This window comes from Scyliorhinus canicula, chromosome 27 (genome assembly GCF_902713615.1).
Source record: "Scyliorhinus canicula chromosome 27, sScyCan1.1, whole genome shotgun sequence".
Taxonomy (NCBI): domain Eukaryota; kingdom Metazoa; phylum Chordata; class Chondrichthyes; order Carcharhiniformes; family Scyliorhinidae; genus Scyliorhinus; species Scyliorhinus canicula.
In genome coordinates this window covers 3,162,885-3,179,812 of record NC_052172.1, presented here as the reverse complement: position 1 = coordinate 3,179,812, position 16,928 = coordinate 3,162,885, and the positions used below count along the sequence as shown (strand labels likewise).

Genomic DNA, 16,928 nt, shown 5'->3' with positions numbered 1-16,928 from the left:
GTTGGGGAATAATGAATGAGGTTATGTACATCTAGTGCATACCTCCACTTCCAGCTTTGGAAACCAGAGTTAAGAATGGAGTTGTTACGTTACGGTGATCTGCAGGGAGCCCATTCTCTCTCCTTTGGAAAAGGCTACAAAATAATGGTCACCCCCAATGGTGAAAACAAGGCCGAGAGAAAACAAGACTGATCCCGAATGTTAAAGGGTTGAACTACAGGAAGAAATTTGGAGCAGCAAGTTAAGCTTCCCCCCATTCTGAGGCATAGGCAGTTAAAATAGAGTGGGTGAAAGATGGATTTTAACATTCTTGATTCTTCAGGCCCATCAGAGGCCAAGGGTTAGAATGGTTACAACATTGAGGCCATTCAGCCCATCGGGCCTCTGCTGGTTCAGAGGGCCACTGCCCTGCAAATTCTTCAGCACTTATCCAATTCATTTCAAAGCCAATCTGCCTCCATCATTCTCAGGCAGTGCAATCCAGTTTCTAATCACTGCAAATTTGGCATCACTCCACTGATTCTGCCAATAATAATCTTTGCCACAAGTCGGCTTACATTAACACTGCAATGAAGTCACTCTGAAAATCCCCTAGTCGCCACACTCTGGTGCCTGTTCAGGTACACAGAGGGAAAATTCAGAATGTCCAAATTACCTAACAGCACGTCTTTCTGGACTGTGGGAGGAAACCGGAGCACCAAGGAAACCCACGCCGACATGGGGAGAATGTGCAGACTCCACACAGACAGTGACCCAAGCCAGGAATCGAACCTGGGACTGCAAAGCTGTGAAACAACTGTGCTAACCACTGTGCCACCCTTATGGACAGGTTTTGGTTTACTGCATTCAGACAGCCTAGCTAAAGGCCCCAGACAACTACAGCCTGGTCTGAAGATAGCCAAATCTTTCCAGGCAAGTTTGAAGGAGGCCAGGTTAAAAGGAATAGGGAGGCCCTCCTGCAAGTGTAACCCTCCCCTGCCCCAGGCTCCTTTCTCCACCCTCTAATTCAGATCTGCATCCCACCCCAAACCAGCTAGCCTCCTCTCATTGCTAATCCACACATGCACCTTTGTCTTGACCCCCCCAGGTGTCATCAGCAGCCTACAGCACCTACTGCATCCAGGCCCACATTTATACCTGTATAAAAGAATTACTGCAGATGGTGCAATCTGAAACCAAAAAGAAAATGCTGGAAAATCAGGTCTGGCAGCATCTGGAGGGAGAGAAAGAGCTTAACGCTTTTGAGTCCAGAGGACCCTTCGTCAAAGCTTATCACCATGTGTACTGAGATACAGTGAAAAGCATTTCTGTGAGCAGCTCAAACAGATCATTTAGTACATGAAAAGAAAAGAACATAATAGGGCAACACAAGGTAAATACATAACAGCAGCATCGGATTAAGCAATCGGATGAAGGATGACGTGTTAATGTCAGTCCTTAAGAGGGTCTGTCATGATTTGCAGATAATGATATACAGACAGGCAGCTAATGAACACAGAACAGGACATGCCCAATGAGCAGGCAGTACACTCGGGGCGGGTATCTCACTATAAAAGGCACGAGGCGCTCCACTGATGAGCATCTACAGAGTGGGTCAGGGTGTATGTACAGTATCACACCTCCAGCACATGGCTAAGAGCTAGTCTGGTTCAGTCAGACAGAGTAACCACACTTGGGTTAGCAGAGAGTCAAACTCAGAACTGAGCTAACCGTGCTACTGGTTAGTTCAATCTGATTTATTGAACGTCAAGGTCTGGAGTATCTTTTGGTTCAAGCTGCATCCAGTTGCAACCTGTGTTACCCCAGAGTACATAAACGACAGGGTCGTTTAGGAGTCTGGTAACAGTGGGGTAGAAGCCGTTAAAGTCTGTTCATGCATGTTCTATATCTCCTGCCCGATGGAAGTTGGAAGAGTGAGTAAACCAGGTGGGTGGGGTCTTGGATTATGCTGCCTGCTTTATCCAGGAGGCGGGAGGTGTAGATAGAGTCAATGGATAGGAGACAGGTTTGCGTGATGGGCTGGTCTGTGTTCATGACTCCCACCAGCAAGAGGAGGAGAGAAATCTACTTCTCCAGAGCCAACAGATCTTTCAACATCACAGTTGTGGTTCACAATCTTTTCTTGCTTTCATTTATGCAAGTTAAATTGTGTGGGTAAAAAAGCCAACTTGTAACAGCATAATTTACTTCAACAAAGAAAATATAATAAACCTGCGAGTTGTTCACCATGGACCGTAACCTTGAAGGAACAGGTTTTATGGTTGACCAATATAGCTTGTAGTAAGTCAGATGCAATTTGCCAAGCAATTGGCTTAGAAGTGTGAATTTTCTCATCTTTTAGCTCCCAAAGAATGCTTTTTTTTAAATATAAAAGGCTCTTATGGAAAACAAGGTTGTTGACCACTGAGCAACGCGATGCATGGGGCTAGTGTTCATCTCAGTATTCCCACCTAGGTACATGATCGCAACTGTCTCCCCAACATCGAGAGAGTTTCTTCAACAGGAAGAGTTCAAAAGATTTTTGAACTCATGAGGGTAACTCAGAATTGATACTTGTGACCGCCACACAACAAATACTGGTCAGGTTCCTTCGTGTCCTGATACGCGTGCGCAAAGTCAGCCACAAAAACCAAGCCTGGGGAAGTCCTGCAAAAACAAAAAACCACACAATACCGCAAAAGTTTTACTGAAATGCTGGAGGCACCATGCCCCTCTCCCCCTCCCCCAATCCTATTGTGAAGCTCCCAGCAGGTTAAAGGGCATTGAGCTCCTCCCAAAACATCCTGCCATCTCTACAAGCTCATGCATTTCCTTTGAAAGAAACCAGCGCAGGAGAAATAATCTATAAAAAGTTTGGTTTTCCGGCTGCAGTTGACTGTCTCCAATTCCTGAATTAGTTAATTGTACCAGAGGGGATATGCAACAGGCTCCCTTCCGTTACCAAAAATAACTTTTTAATTTTGGAAGTTTGCTTGGCAATCTACAACATTTCTCGAACAAGGGACAGAGCAGAACTACAGCCTTCCCAGGCCCAAATCTATCACTTCTACATACTGGGCAGAGATCCCCAACAATTCTGTGGTTAAACATGGTAATTCTGAGAACCATTCACAAAGCTAAATTAAGACACCATTTATCCATCATCCCTCCAACAGGATTTCATCTCAGTTAATCTTGTCAAATGATACAAGGAATGAGGTTCGGGTCAGTTTTCAAATGCTTTTATTTCCCCCCCCACCCCAATAGATGTACAATTTCTACAAATGCTCTGTACCCAGGATTCCACAGCGCCTGTACAATATCTAATGAGGCAGGGTTTCACAGTTTTAACTGGCTCAGAATGATTAAGGCAATCCAGAGTGCAGTCATCAAGTCCTTTCATTTAAAGATTTTTCCCTGATTGAAGGGTTTGCCCACATGTTGGAATGCTCCCTCCATCATGAAGTATTCGTTAATCAGAGCCTTGCATTCATCAGTGTCCACATCCAGCTTCTTCCAGGAATACGGCTCACAGGTCACTTGCCAGTCTTCATTTAACTGGAGGGGAAAACTACAATTAGAGCTGTGGATTGGCAGGCCTCAGACCAGTGGGCCCTCGGACAGGGAAAAAAAAAGTGCATGAGTCCAGCATGACAAAGTGCAAAAGACAAGGGTGGCACAGTGGTTAGCACTGCTGTCTCATGGCACCGAGGACCCAGATTCAGTCCCGGGTCACCGTGGAGTTTGCACTTTCCCAGTGTTTGCGTGGGGCTCCTCCCACAACCCAAGAGGATACATAGTTGATAGCTGGGAAGTATGTTTCCCAGGGTGTTTATTTGCTGTAACCCGTTTTAATCCATAGGTTTAAGGTCCGTGGGGGAAGTTAGAGATGTGAGAGGCAGGTTTTTTCACACCGAGGGTGGCGAGTGCCTTGAACAATGGCCAGGGAGGTGGCGGAAACAGATACATTAACAGCATTCAAAAAGGCATCTTGACAAACATATAGGTATAGGTTAGAGGTATATGGCACAAGAAAGTGCTGAGGGTTTTGGCAAAGGTTGGTATTGAGACTGGTACAAGCTTTTTGAGGGCAGAAGGCCTGTTCCTGTGCTGTACAGTTCTTTGATGTGCAGGGTAGGTGGATTGGCAACACCAAATTGCACAGGAGGGCAGAGCTGTTGTGACATGGCTAGTGAAGCCATGTTATGACTAGTTGAAAATGAAATGAAAGAAATGAAAATCGCTTGTCACGAGTAGGCCTCAATGAAGTTACTGTGAAAAGCCCCTAGTCGCCACATTCCGGTGCCTGTCCGGGGAGGCTGGTACAGGAATCGAACAGTGCTGCTGGCCTGCTTTAAAAGCCAGTGATTTAGCCCAGTGAGCTAAACCAGCCCCAGGTTGAATGACAACTAATGAGTCTATCAATCAGAGAGAGGGGTTGGGCAGCACGGTGGCCTAGTGGTTAGCACAACCGCCTCACGGCGCTGAGGTCCCAGGTTCGATCCCGGCTCTGGGTCACTGTCCGTGTGAAGTTTGCATATTCTCCCCGTGTCTGCGTGGGTTTCGCCCCCACAACCCAAAAATGTGCAGAGTAGGTGGATTGGCCACGTTAAATTGCCCCTTAATTGGAAAAAATAATTGGTTAATCTAAATTTTAAAAAAAAAAATCAGAGAGAGAGGTCACCATAGGGAGGGGAGGAATGAGGAAGCTACAACATTCACAACACAATTAGAAGTTCATTCAGATTGCCTTGGTTAAAAACAAAGGAACACAGCTTAAAATGAAGCAAATCATACATCCACGAGTGACAAGGTAAAAAGATGGTCAGTGGATTCAATGGAAGGAAATACACACCTATTATATTCTGGAACATCTCCACAAACCTCTGCAGTTGATGGCTCAAGACACTGATCCAGGACAGCAAGTCTAGTAGTTACTGAAAAGGATGGCTCTCTATTCAGTTCAACACTAGGGGAAGGATGTGGAAGTTTCCCCTCCAGACTGCTTTTCACTAGCTTTCACCCAGTTTTTTTTTTTTTAAATCTCTTTATTCTCCTCCATTTTCACATTTTCTCCAATTTACACCCAACAATAATCAATAATCAGTAACAAATACGTCAATCCCCATTTCGAAAACAACGATCCCATCCTCCCACCAAACCCAAACATTTGCCCACATGTTGACATAGACAACTGGCAAAAATCAGGAATCATCCATGGCCATCGTTAACACCCATCCCCCCCCCCCCCCCCCCCCCCCCCCCCACACCCACCCGAACTAATGTTTGATGTTATCCAGTTCTTGAAGGTGCATAATGAGAATGCCCGTGAATTGTAGAACCCCTCCATCCTTCCCCTCAGTTCAAACTTAACCTTCTCAAGAATCAAGAATTCAAACAGATCCCCCCGCCACGCCAGGGCACAGGGTGGAGAGGTTGGTCTCCATCCCAACAGGATCTGCCTTCGGGCGATCAATGAGGCGAAGGCTACAACATCTGCCTCCGCACCCGTTTCCAACCCCGGCTGGTCCGACACCCCGGGCTCCCCGGGGACCGGGTCCAGTTTTGCATGCACTACTTTAGAAATTACCCCAAAACCTCCTTCCAGTAATCCTCTAGCTTTGGACAGGACCAAAACATACAAGACGTGGTTAGGGCTGATCTAGTTGTCAAATTCCTCATGGTCTGATATCTAATCTACTCCCACTTCCCAGATCACATTTTGGCCTCTTTACACATCTGATTTTAAGTCACTGCCATTTGGGGCCACACCTTCAGTTGCCTCAGCCTTGAGTGCTCTCCCTCCGAGACATTTGTCAAAACTTACATCTTTTGACCACCTCCTGAGGCTCAGGGTCATCTAATGCTCTTACTAATACCTTTATTGCATAAAATCTGCTGAATAAATAAGTGGTCATGCACTTGGACTGTGAAACCTTCAAGATTAGATATCTTGCCAAGATACTGGTGTAGATAAAGAAATGAATGCTACAGCAAGAAGGGAAGTTGACAACAATCATACCCTTCTCAGCACCTTCAGGACAGGCACATAACCAGCAAAAAGGAAAGGTAATTTATCACTTTCCTTCAGGTGACATCCTGCATTCCAAACAAAACCTCAAAGCGAGGGCCTTACTTCAGAAGCAAGCTGCTGCCCTCGCAGAATCCAAATTCCTGATATCGAGCTGTCACCATCAGCGCCAAAGAGGATCACGCTCGCAAAGCTGTGCTTCCGTAGCCCATCCAAACGCTGGAACAGCCCTGCATCAGATCGCAAGAAATGAAACAGTAAGAATCCTTCACACAGGGCAGTACCCTGTGAACACATATAGGTGATTAGCCTGGACAAGGTTGCTAAAGATCAATCAATTTCAACAAGAAATGCTCAAGAAAGCCACCAGCAGCTTTCATCTCAACTTGTGCTTTGAATGTCCAAGTTCATAGGAAGTGCCAAATATCTAGGCTTCAATCGCAGTCCAACATCCCCACCCAGTATTATCCAACTCCCAAGGGTTTAGAACAAGTGAGGTTATTCAATAGAATGCTTGTGCACAAGTTGTCAGGTCATCTAGAACATAGAACATAGAACAGTACAGCACAGAACAGGCCCTTCGGCCCTCGATGTTGTGCCGAGCAATGATCACCCTACTTAAACCCACGTAACCCGTATACCCCATTAACCTTGCACTACGGGCAATTTAGCATGGCCAATCCACCTAACCCGCACATCTTTGGACTGTGGGAGGAAACCGGAGCACCCGGAGGAAACCCACGCACACACAGGGAGGACGTGCAGACTCCACACAGACAGTGACCCAGCCGGGAATCGAACCTGGGACCCTGGAGCTGTGAAGCATTGATGCTAACCACCATGCTACCGTGAGGCCCCAAAAAATCTGCTCCCTATTAAAATGTGGAGATGCTGGCGTTGGACTGGGGTGAGCACAGTAAGAAGTCTTTACAACACCAGGTTAAAGTCCAACAGGTTTGTTTCAAAACGGTAGCTTTCGGAGCACTGCTCCTTCCTGAGGTGAGGGTGGTGTTGTGGTATTGTCACTGGACAAGTAAACCAGAGACCCAGAGTAAGGATTCATAGAATTTACAGTGCAGAAGGAGGCCATTCAGCCCATTGAGTCTGCACCAGCTCTTGGAAAGAGCCCCCGAATCAGGCCCACACCTCTACCCTAACCCCACTTAACCTTTTTGGACACAACTCTTAAGGTTGGTCATCCGACTTCAATTGTCATGGTGCCTTGCCAATTAGCTGACTGGATGGATGATCCACGTTTTCCCATCTGCAATCAATAATAGTTTGTCCACATCGTCTAACTGGCAATTTGGTGGGCAGAGTCTGGCCCACCATTCCATAACCTTGCCTCTGAGCTCTGACAATGAGGGTGGGAAGGGCTATGGCTTGGAAAGGGTAACTAGGACAGCGTGGAAATGGGATGATACAAGAGAGATGAAAGGGAAAAGATTGGGTAAGAGACGAGAATGATTCAATCATACTTTCACAATGAAAAGGCTTACAATCAACAAGTGTTCAGGAGAACAATTTTAATGAATATTCCCATGAAAAAAGTTACTCATTCCAGGACTATCCTGGAGGGTTGGGCAACCTGTGCATCAGTCACAAACTGACAGCAACACAATCACAAAGCAAATTGACATTAGATTATTCATCCCCAATCATTTACTAACCAGTTATTAGATTGGAGCTCATGAAGTCCAGGCAGAGCTCTTGAGGGTATTTGTAATCCATGTACCAAACTGACCAGCAGTCCTTGTCAAAATGGTCCCACAGATAAGGAAGTGCCACAGAACAGATATCCTCATTCGAGTATTTCCACTTGAACTCATCCAGAACAAAGGTACTGAGGAAAAGATTTTCATGCCATTAAATATATTGAACAACCTTTACTCGCAGAACATACATTAGACAATTCACATGTCACCCTCCATGAAGAACAGGATTAATACACTGGGAATCAGGCAGTTCGACCAAATCAGTAGTAGCCTTTTGTGGTTATAGTCCAGAAGCGTGATCAGAATCCTCATGCAGCATTTTGCTCAAGAAAGGCAAATTAAAATAACTAGAGACAGACTGGAATTAGTTATGGGCAAATAAATCGATTTAGCATACTAGACAGAATCTGGAGATTGACAAGATGGATTCTCCTGCCTCTTGTGGAACTGGGAGGCGGGGGGGGGGGGGGGGGGTGTCACTGTTTAAAAATATGAGATTTCCCCTTTACGACAGCTGAAGATGCATTTTGTGGGTTGAGGGTCTTTGGAACATCTTCGAAGAGCAATGAAAGATGTCTTTGAGCTGGGTAGATTCTTTTTTTAAAATTTCAATTAAGGGGCAATTTAGCATGTTCAATCCACCTACCCTGCACATCTTTGGGTTGTGGGGGCGAAACCCACAAACACTGGGAGAATGTGCAAATTCCACATGGACAATGACCCAGAGCCCGGATCAACCCTGGGACCTAGGCACCGTGAGACTGCAGTGCTGTCCCACCGTGCTGCCCTCGAGCTGGGCAGATTCTTGATAAAAGGCTAAACCACATTTCCCTTCCGGAAATTTTTAAACTGTCCCTTAAAATCTTCTACACAACGGCGCCGAGGTCCCAGGTTCGATCCCGGCTCTGGGTCACTGTTCCTGTGGAGTTTGCACATGGTGTTTGTGTGGGTTTTCTGGAGTGAGTGGTGGCTCCTGCCAGAGGTTGGATTCTTTGCCCCGTTTTGCAGGACCCCCAAGTGGGAACATCAAAGACCAAGATATTCTCCTGTCAATTGTCATCAAAACCATCTGGCCCACCAGTGTCCTTCAGGGAAGGAAATCTGCCGTCCTTACCCGGTCTGGCCTACATGTGACTCCAGACCCACAGCAATGTTGTTGACTCTTAAATACCCAAGGAACACAGGCAGTGACCTGGGCCGTGGTGGCAGTGGGAGAGAAAACGGGTCTCCTTGTGTGCAAGTGACCTGTTGTAAGCCAAGTAGAGGTGACTTGTTGTACATCATGATAGAAAAAGAGTGTATGGATAGGATTATGGGGATATTGACAGCATTGAAGTAATTTTCAGGATACAAGCTGAATGTGGGGGACGAGCAAAGTGCTCCCAGTAAATGCTCAGATGCAAGGAAGGGGCACAGAGGGCATGTCATTGCAGACATCTATCTGTGGCAATCTTAGGTTCTCCTGGGTTTTATGTTCAGGTGTGTTTTCAGGACGTGTCCATAGGGGGCAGATTTGCAGACTTGGAGGATGAGCTCCATGGTTGTCTGAGGAGGTGGGGAGGGCAATTGATGAAGGGCAGGGTCCTCAGTGGAGGATATAAAGTGAAAGGTGGTGTTTGGTGGGGTTAGGGAGTGAGGCCCTGCAAAGGGTAAATTCGACCTCCTTGTTTGGATGAGTTATTTTTTTTTTCCCCGTTTGGGAAGGAGGGAGGGGGGGGGGGAAGAGAAAGAGAGAAAGAGCATATGTTCTTGGCCTGCCCAAAGTGGAGGGGTTTTGGAAGTCTTTGTGGGGACTATGCTGGAGATTCTGGGGGTGAGGGTGGCACTATTTGGCGTGTCAAAGGCTCAGGGAATGCAGGTTGGGGGGGGGGGGGAAAAAGCCGACATATTGGCCTTGGCCTCCCCAATAGCCCGGAGGTGGATGTGGTTGGGGTAGCAGAACCTGGAGCCACCCAAGGTGGCGAGGTTGTTGAATAACTTGGTGGAATGGAAAAAAAAATATTTGCCATTAGGGGGTCAGAGGTGGAATTTGTTCCCTACCTTCTTTGAGGAATGTTAAACATCAGCTGGGGGTGGGGTTATTTTTTCTTGGTGTTTCTACTATAATTGGAATGAGGAGTGTTGGGCCATGGGAGGGGTTTTGCACGAGGACTACAGCTTGCGGAGGATGGTTACTCATGTTCTGCACTCTAAATAATTTGAAAAGGCATTTTTTTAAAATATGTATCCCTTTCAGCCCCAGGATTACTGGGTGAATCTGCACTTCACCCCCTCCAAAGCCAATACATCCAGAGTCCAGAAATGAATGCAGTCATCCAACAGACATCACTTCCACCCATTTTGAGATCAAGCCAACATTCTATCAGCTTAAAACCTGCCCACTGTTTAGCAATTCCCATACATGGACCCATCTTTCTCTTGGCTGCTCTGCAGCACCTATCAAAAAGAGTTTAGAAACACCCTGCTATGAAGGTCCAAATTGGATGATGTCACGTTCAAAATCCATCTGCCAGAGTTTTGCCAATTCACCCAGCTACAATATTTACTGTGCTATTTAACTTCAGAAGGCAAGGATATACAGCTTTCTGCACAAATTTTAGTAAAGGCTGCAGGCCCAGGGGACACAATGGTACGTAGGCATCACTGGCAAAGCCAGCACTTCCATCCCCAATTGCCTTTGAGCAGAGTAGCTTTCTCGACCATTTCGCAGGACAGTCAAGCACATGGTCGTCGGTCTGGCATCAGAATGTAGGCCAGGAAGGAAGATTTCCTATTCGTCAGCCAGAACAGTTTCATAATCACTATTACTGCTGAGACACCAGTAGGGATAAATTAGCGGACTAGCACAACCCAGACTCAGGTTAGTGGATTAACCCCTGCATGGTTTCAATGGTAGCTTCCTGTTTGCATGGTCCATCCATTAGTCACAAGCCATAAAAGTCTTCATGAGCATGAAGTACAATTGGAAAGGAGCTTCAAATACATTTGTACAAGTAAATAAATGGGGACAGATAGGTGCCGCTGGGGAAGAGGAAGCTTGACAGCAAGACAGACCAGAGCAGTCTGGGATTGCACAATGAGCAGATAATGGTTTATTATGGAGTAGACCAGTTACATTAAATTGCAGCTTGCAATGGCCCAAAGCGGTCAGTTTAACCACAACCTAACACAAGACAGTGAAGATGGAAGATTGGAAAGCAACATCTGGTTATGCAAATTACAGGCAATGTTCCTCCTCACCATGGTATAAATATTAATGTTGGGTTTAAAAACAGACCAAACATGAAGCAGACTCTCCATGCAACACACCAGCTTACCTTTTCAGCAAGTGTGCAAAGGGATCTTTGGCTTTTAACTGGTCAGCTGATTTGGAGCCCCATTCATCACCATGTGCACTGGACACCCTCATGGGTTCCTCAGTTGCCAGTCTGCCTCCTTCCAATTCATCCAGTGCAGCACCTTTAACTGCTTCATTGTCCTTGGGTGCATCAGCCACACTTGCTGCAATCGATCCACATTCTAGAGATGGGTTAATCATGTGGGTGTCCTGTTTTGAAGTTTCTAGCAGGGCCTTGTCAACAGTTGTGGGTATATGCTCCTTAGAAGCACTTGTAGCTTCCTGCTCACATGCTTTCTCCTTTTCAGAAGGATCCAGTATACTCAACGAAACCACACTGGCCCTTTCCAATGATCCTTCCGTGCAAACCTCACCTACAACTTCCTCTGTAGCCAACCCATCTTTGGATGCACCCATTATGGCAATGGCCTCTTCAGCTGGCTCAACCGGTTGAGAATCATCAATTCTCAGGTCACTGGAATGGTCCTTTCTGGAAGCGCCCACTGTCCCAGCCTCAATGGTGGCTGCCTCTTCAGCTCCTCCACAAGGCATGCCAAGCTGGCTTGCTTCAACTGGCCTTAATTTTTCAGAGGTTGCTGTACAGGTTACAGTCACAGATTCCACTTTCGATTCAGCGACCAAACTCTCAACATCCTTCAAAGAGGATGTTAAAGTGCTTCCTGCTGTAGCTCCCTCTACAGAATCAAGTTTGTTTAAGATTTCAACCAATTTTGTCTCTTCAGAAATTTCTTCCTCTTGGGCTCTCACCATCAGCTCCTCAGCTGCTTGCTGCTCTTTGGATTTACCAGTTACACAGACTGTCTCCACAGAGAGATCTACCAGAATGTCAGATACAGCCTTCTCCTCACTTTCCATTTCCTTGGTGGTTCTAGCCGCCTCTCTAGAAGCAACCACAGACCTCCCGTCTTCTGTTCTACCCTCTACCGAGGCACACACGATCGAGAGTTCTTCCTCTGAGGCATCTATTAAACTGGCGAGTCGATGCTTGCGAGGAGGATCGGCAGCACTAACTGGTCTGTACTCTGCTGAAGATCCTACAGGGTGGGCCTCAGTGGCAGACACTTCATCCAGTCCACAGTCAACGAGACCAACTGGATTGGTTCCATTCCCTTCCGGAGTAGAGACTAAGCCAGTCTCAGGTCTAGCCGCTTCTCCGGTGCCATCTTGTCCTTCCAGGGGTTTTGTGGCTGTTTAGAAATAAATACAAGATACATTTACACTATTGCCCCAGCCCTCGACCTGTAATTCTGCTATTGAAACCAATACCCTAACATGTCACAGGACACCAGAACCAATGATCAGCTGCATAGACAACAAATTTTACTAGCTTGCAGAAATCCAGCTAACCAACTTGCCAGATTGAAAATGTTAAATAAACCCAATTTGAACAAACATTTACACACTGGTTGATTTAACAAACCCCTATGCAAGTTCTTGCAGACAACAGTCTCCACCATCAATCTTGACCCCTTTGTTTCATTGGTTTGTCCCATTGTAACCAACCCCCTCCCCCACAAAAACAAACAGGGTATACAATAGATCCCGAGAACCCCTACAGAGCCAGTGGTGACATTCAGCCCATCAAGTCTGCACCGACCCATGGGCAGCATGGTGACCCAGTGGTTGCCTTAGGTCCAGAGTTCAATCCCAGGCCTCTGTCCATGTGGAGCTTGCATATTCACCCCATGTCTGCATGGGTCTCACCGCCACAACCCAAAAAGATGAGGGTAGGTGGATTGGCCATGCTAAATTGCCCCTTAATTGGGGAAAACAAAAAGGCGAATACTCTTTAAAAAAAGTCTGCACCAACCCTCCAAAGAGCGCTCCCCCACCTTATCCCTGTAACCCCACCTAACCTGCACATCTTTGGACTGTGGGAGGAAACCAGAGCACCCGGAGGAAACCCATAGACTGAGAGAACGTGCAAACACTAGTCACCTGACATTTGTAATTGATAGTGACATCCATCACATGTTCTTCCTTTCATAGCAACAGACCTTCCTCTCATCAAGACATTCTGCCATCTAACCTTTATGCCTCTATCAGCACTTCAGCCCTTGATGCAACCATTAAACTCTTCATCTTGTGTTGACAAAATCTTTGTCAATCTCTCCTTAGCTCTGACAGATCCTGACCTTCCATTCTGTCTCACCTCTGCCACTCCAACTATTATAACCCTTGCACCCCCGTAATCCCCCTCCGAAGAGTATGTCAATTGTTAAGTCCACATATGCTACAGACCTGCTGAGTTTATCCAGCATTATTAAGACCTCAGATAGTCCTATATACCTTAAGGAATGCAATAGACAGTTAACAACGTTGTGCCTTTCGCACAAGTGGTTAATGAGGTTGGTATACTGCATGCACAAATAACTGTGGGAGAATGAAATGAAATGAAAATCGCTTATTGTCACGAGTAGGCTTCAATGAAGTTACTGTGAAAAGCCCCTAGTCGCCACATTCCGGCGCCTGTCTGGGGAGGCTGGTACGGGAACTGAACCGTGCTGCTGGCCTGCTTGAAAAGCCAGTGATTTAGCCCATTGAGCTAAACCAGCCCCTGTTTAATGTAATGTAATGTAGGAATTTCAGATATGTACTTAATATATTAACGGTTAAAAGCCTTACGCAAAAAATCCCGGTTTGAAAAGCAGATGACCGACCGTTGAGACAGTGACACGAGTGTACCTTTAAGAAATGGGTGTTAGGGCAGCAGTGGGTTAGCCCTGCAGCCTCACGGCGCCAAGGTCCCAGGTTCGATCCCGGCTCTGGATCACTGTGTGGAGTTTACACATTCTCCCCGTCAGTGTGGGTTTCGCCCCCACATCCAAAAAGATGTGGTTAGGTGGATTGGCCACACTAAATTGCCCCTTAATTGGAAAAAATGAATTGGGTACTCTAAATTTATTTTTAAAAAGAAATGTGTTTATTACTGCAGTGATGTCAGAATGTGGGTGGAGCTGGGCTGTGTCAGCTTTTCGTTTTTGAGCAGGCTGCAGGGTGTGTTTTAGCTTTGTTTTCAGTGTTGGAGCTGAAGCCAGACCAAGCAGGGGAACTGCTGTTCGGTCATCAAAAGATTATCTCGATCATTTGGTGAATTCAGAATTATAAATGTTTTCAGGAGTGACTTTAACCTGATGTGCTTCTGATAAAGGTTTTGTTTTTAAGTCATATGAATGTTAAAAAGGAAAGTTACGGTTTACTTAGGTGTTGTATTCTTTGGGGGTTGTGTTTGAATTAATGGTCGCTAAGATGTTCACTATGTTTGAAAAAGGTTGACTTGAGTTCATAGAATAAACATTACTTCTCCATTTCTGCTTGTCCACACCTGTAGAGTGGGCTGTGTGCTCCCCATAAGAATAAACATTACTTCTCCATTTCTGCTTGTCCACACCTGTAGAGTGGGCTGTGTGCTCCCCATACCACAATGTTGGTCAGGCGAACTCCATGATACACACTTTTGGGTTCTCAAAACCCTGGCACATAACAGGTGCAATTAGTTACATTAAAAATTTGGAATTGTGTTTAAATTATTAGGAGGGTTCCCCGGGGAGTCGATAGTGAGAGACAATGCTCAGCTTAGATGATGTAGTTAATGCGAGGAGCCAGCTGCTGAAGCTGGAGTTTTGGGTTGGGATGTCTTCTCTATCTGTCTCTCATAATGGAGTAATTCATATGCATATCTTGCATCTATCTTTTGTCGAGGAGACTTCTCCAAGTCAGGACACATGGCTTGTAACCTGGGAGGGTGTTGTCCCACAGTCACATCACAAGGGGGTGCTGCAGCTCTCCTGCCCATTTGAAGCAGTAGCACGTTACCCTGGCCCATTGTTCCTTACCTGGACACTGGGAAGCTGGCGCATCAACGACCACCTGTGCCAGTACTTTCTGGAATGGGGGCTGATTAATACATCTAGTGAACCAGTGGTCTACATCAGTGTAGCTCTCCCTCAGAGAGGGGTCCAAGACCTAAGAGAGAAGAAACACATTTACTTTTACTTGTCCTTGGAAAAGGCCAGTTCAATATTTAGCTACAAATATTCAGATTTACTGCCTTTACAAATAACCAGACAATTTTATAATCAAATTGTCTGCCCATCACGAGACAGCTCCATCTGAAATGCTCAAGGTGCAAACTGGGAGAATTTATCACCAGCATGCGAGAACCTTGGCTCTAATTGGTTAAGAAAAAAAAGAGACAAATAATGAGCATTCTATTCACAACGACAGTGTCATAGATAGTCAAGAGAGCGCATCATAGTTGAACTGGATCTTTCCTTACCAGACATCCCAACACATGCACTTCCCAGGAGAGATCCCAGGCTTGGAGCAATAAGATTAAAAAATAGAAATAGGAGTTAGGTCATTTGGCCCCTCAAGCCTGCTCCGCCATTCAATAGGATCATGGCTGATTGGAAGTGCCTCATGTCCACTTTCCTGCCCTTCCCCCATAACCCTGGATTCCCTTACTGATCAATTAACTACCCATCCCAGCCTCAAGTATAAACAAGGACTCTGCCCCCACAGCAGCAGGAGTTCCAGAGAGAAGCCTCAGAAGAAATTCATCTTAGTCTTTTGGCACCCCTTCAACTCCGAGACGATGCCCTCCCCGGCCCAAGGGAGGAAACATCCTCTAAGCATTTACCCGGTCAAGCCTCTTCAGAATCCTATATTTTTCCAAATGAGATCACCCCTCATTCTAAATTACAATGAGCAAAATTCCAGTGAGTAAAATCCCATCCTGTTCAACCTTTGTTCACAAGACAATCCCTCCATACCAGAGATCATCCTAGCGAACCTCTTCTGAACTGCTTCCAATGAAATAATATTTTCCCTACAAGGGGACGGAAACTGCTCATGGTATTCCAATGGCTGATTTCACCAAAAATGGGGCTAAGTCCTCACACTGGTGTTTCAGTCTCGACTTTCCTTAAAAAAGTCCTGAGCGATTCTCTTAAGAGGCTGGCAGGGCCCCCAGAGTGCTTATCGCAACTCTGGCTACGGATACCAGTCACCGTACTTCAGTCCGCACATGCGCACGGCGGCTGCACATCAAGAATGCAGGCCCCCCCCCGCCCCCGAGATGGCACACTCCTGCGGATCCAAGCCACCTGATCACTGCCCTGGCCGCCCACGAGCCCCCAACTGCCATCAAGAGGTTCCCGACAGCCAATACGTGGTTAGAACCACACCGTCAGGAACTCGGCCAGTTTTGCCTGGAGAAATCACTGGGGAAGGGGCCCTGCCATTCTTCCCATCAAGTCTGTACCAACCTCAGCCCACTGCTTTGCCCCACCCAACCTGGATTTATAGTGGGCAATTTAGCATGGCCAATCCACTTTATCTGCAGATAGAACATAGAACATAGAACAGTACAGCACAGAACAGGCCCTTCGGCCCTCAATGTTGTGCCGAGCCATGATCACCCTCCTCAAACCCACATATTCACCCTATACCCGTAACCCAATAACCCCCCCTTAACCTTACTTTTATTAGGACACTACGGGCAATTTAGCATGGCCAATCCACCTAACCCGCACATCTTTGAACTGTGGGAGGAAACCGGAGCACCCGGAGGAAACCCACGCACACAGGGGGAGGACGTGCAGACTCCACACAGACAGTGACCCAGCCGGGAATCGAACCTGGGACCCTGGAGCTGTGAAGCATTTATGCTAACCACCATGCTACCCTGCTGCCCCAAATCTGTAGATCTTTGGACTATGGGATCAGAGCACCCAGAGGAACCCCATGCAGGCACGCAGAGAACGTGCAAACTTCAGCGTTACCTGTGCCAACTCTCCAAAAGCAATTCAACAGTGTCCCATGTGTCACACATGGTACACAC

General features: G+C 46.5%; 1 protein-coding gene across 1 annotated transcript in view; it reads right to left on the bottom strand.

The window, feature by feature from the left end:
* Positions 1 to 3,204: 3,204 nt before the first annotated feature.
* Positions 3,205 to 16,928, bottom strand: part of eef1g (eukaryotic translation elongation factor 1 gamma) — a 62,171-nt gene continuing 48,447 nt past the window's right edge. The window contains exons 6-10 of the mRNA XM_038786260.1: positions 14,920 to 15,049; positions 11,043 to 12,270; positions 7,681 to 7,853; positions 6,116 to 6,240; positions 3,205 to 3,537 (exon numbers count right to left, since the gene is read on the bottom strand). Coding sequence (XP_038642188.1) covers positions 3,379 to 3,537; positions 6,116 to 6,240; positions 7,681 to 7,853; positions 11,043 to 12,270; positions 14,920 to 15,049 — 1,815 coding nt within the window. The 3' untranslated portion in view covers positions 3,205 to 3,378. The remainder of the gene's footprint in view (positions 3,538 to 6,115; positions 6,241 to 7,680; positions 7,854 to 11,042; positions 12,271 to 14,919; positions 15,050 to 16,928) is intronic.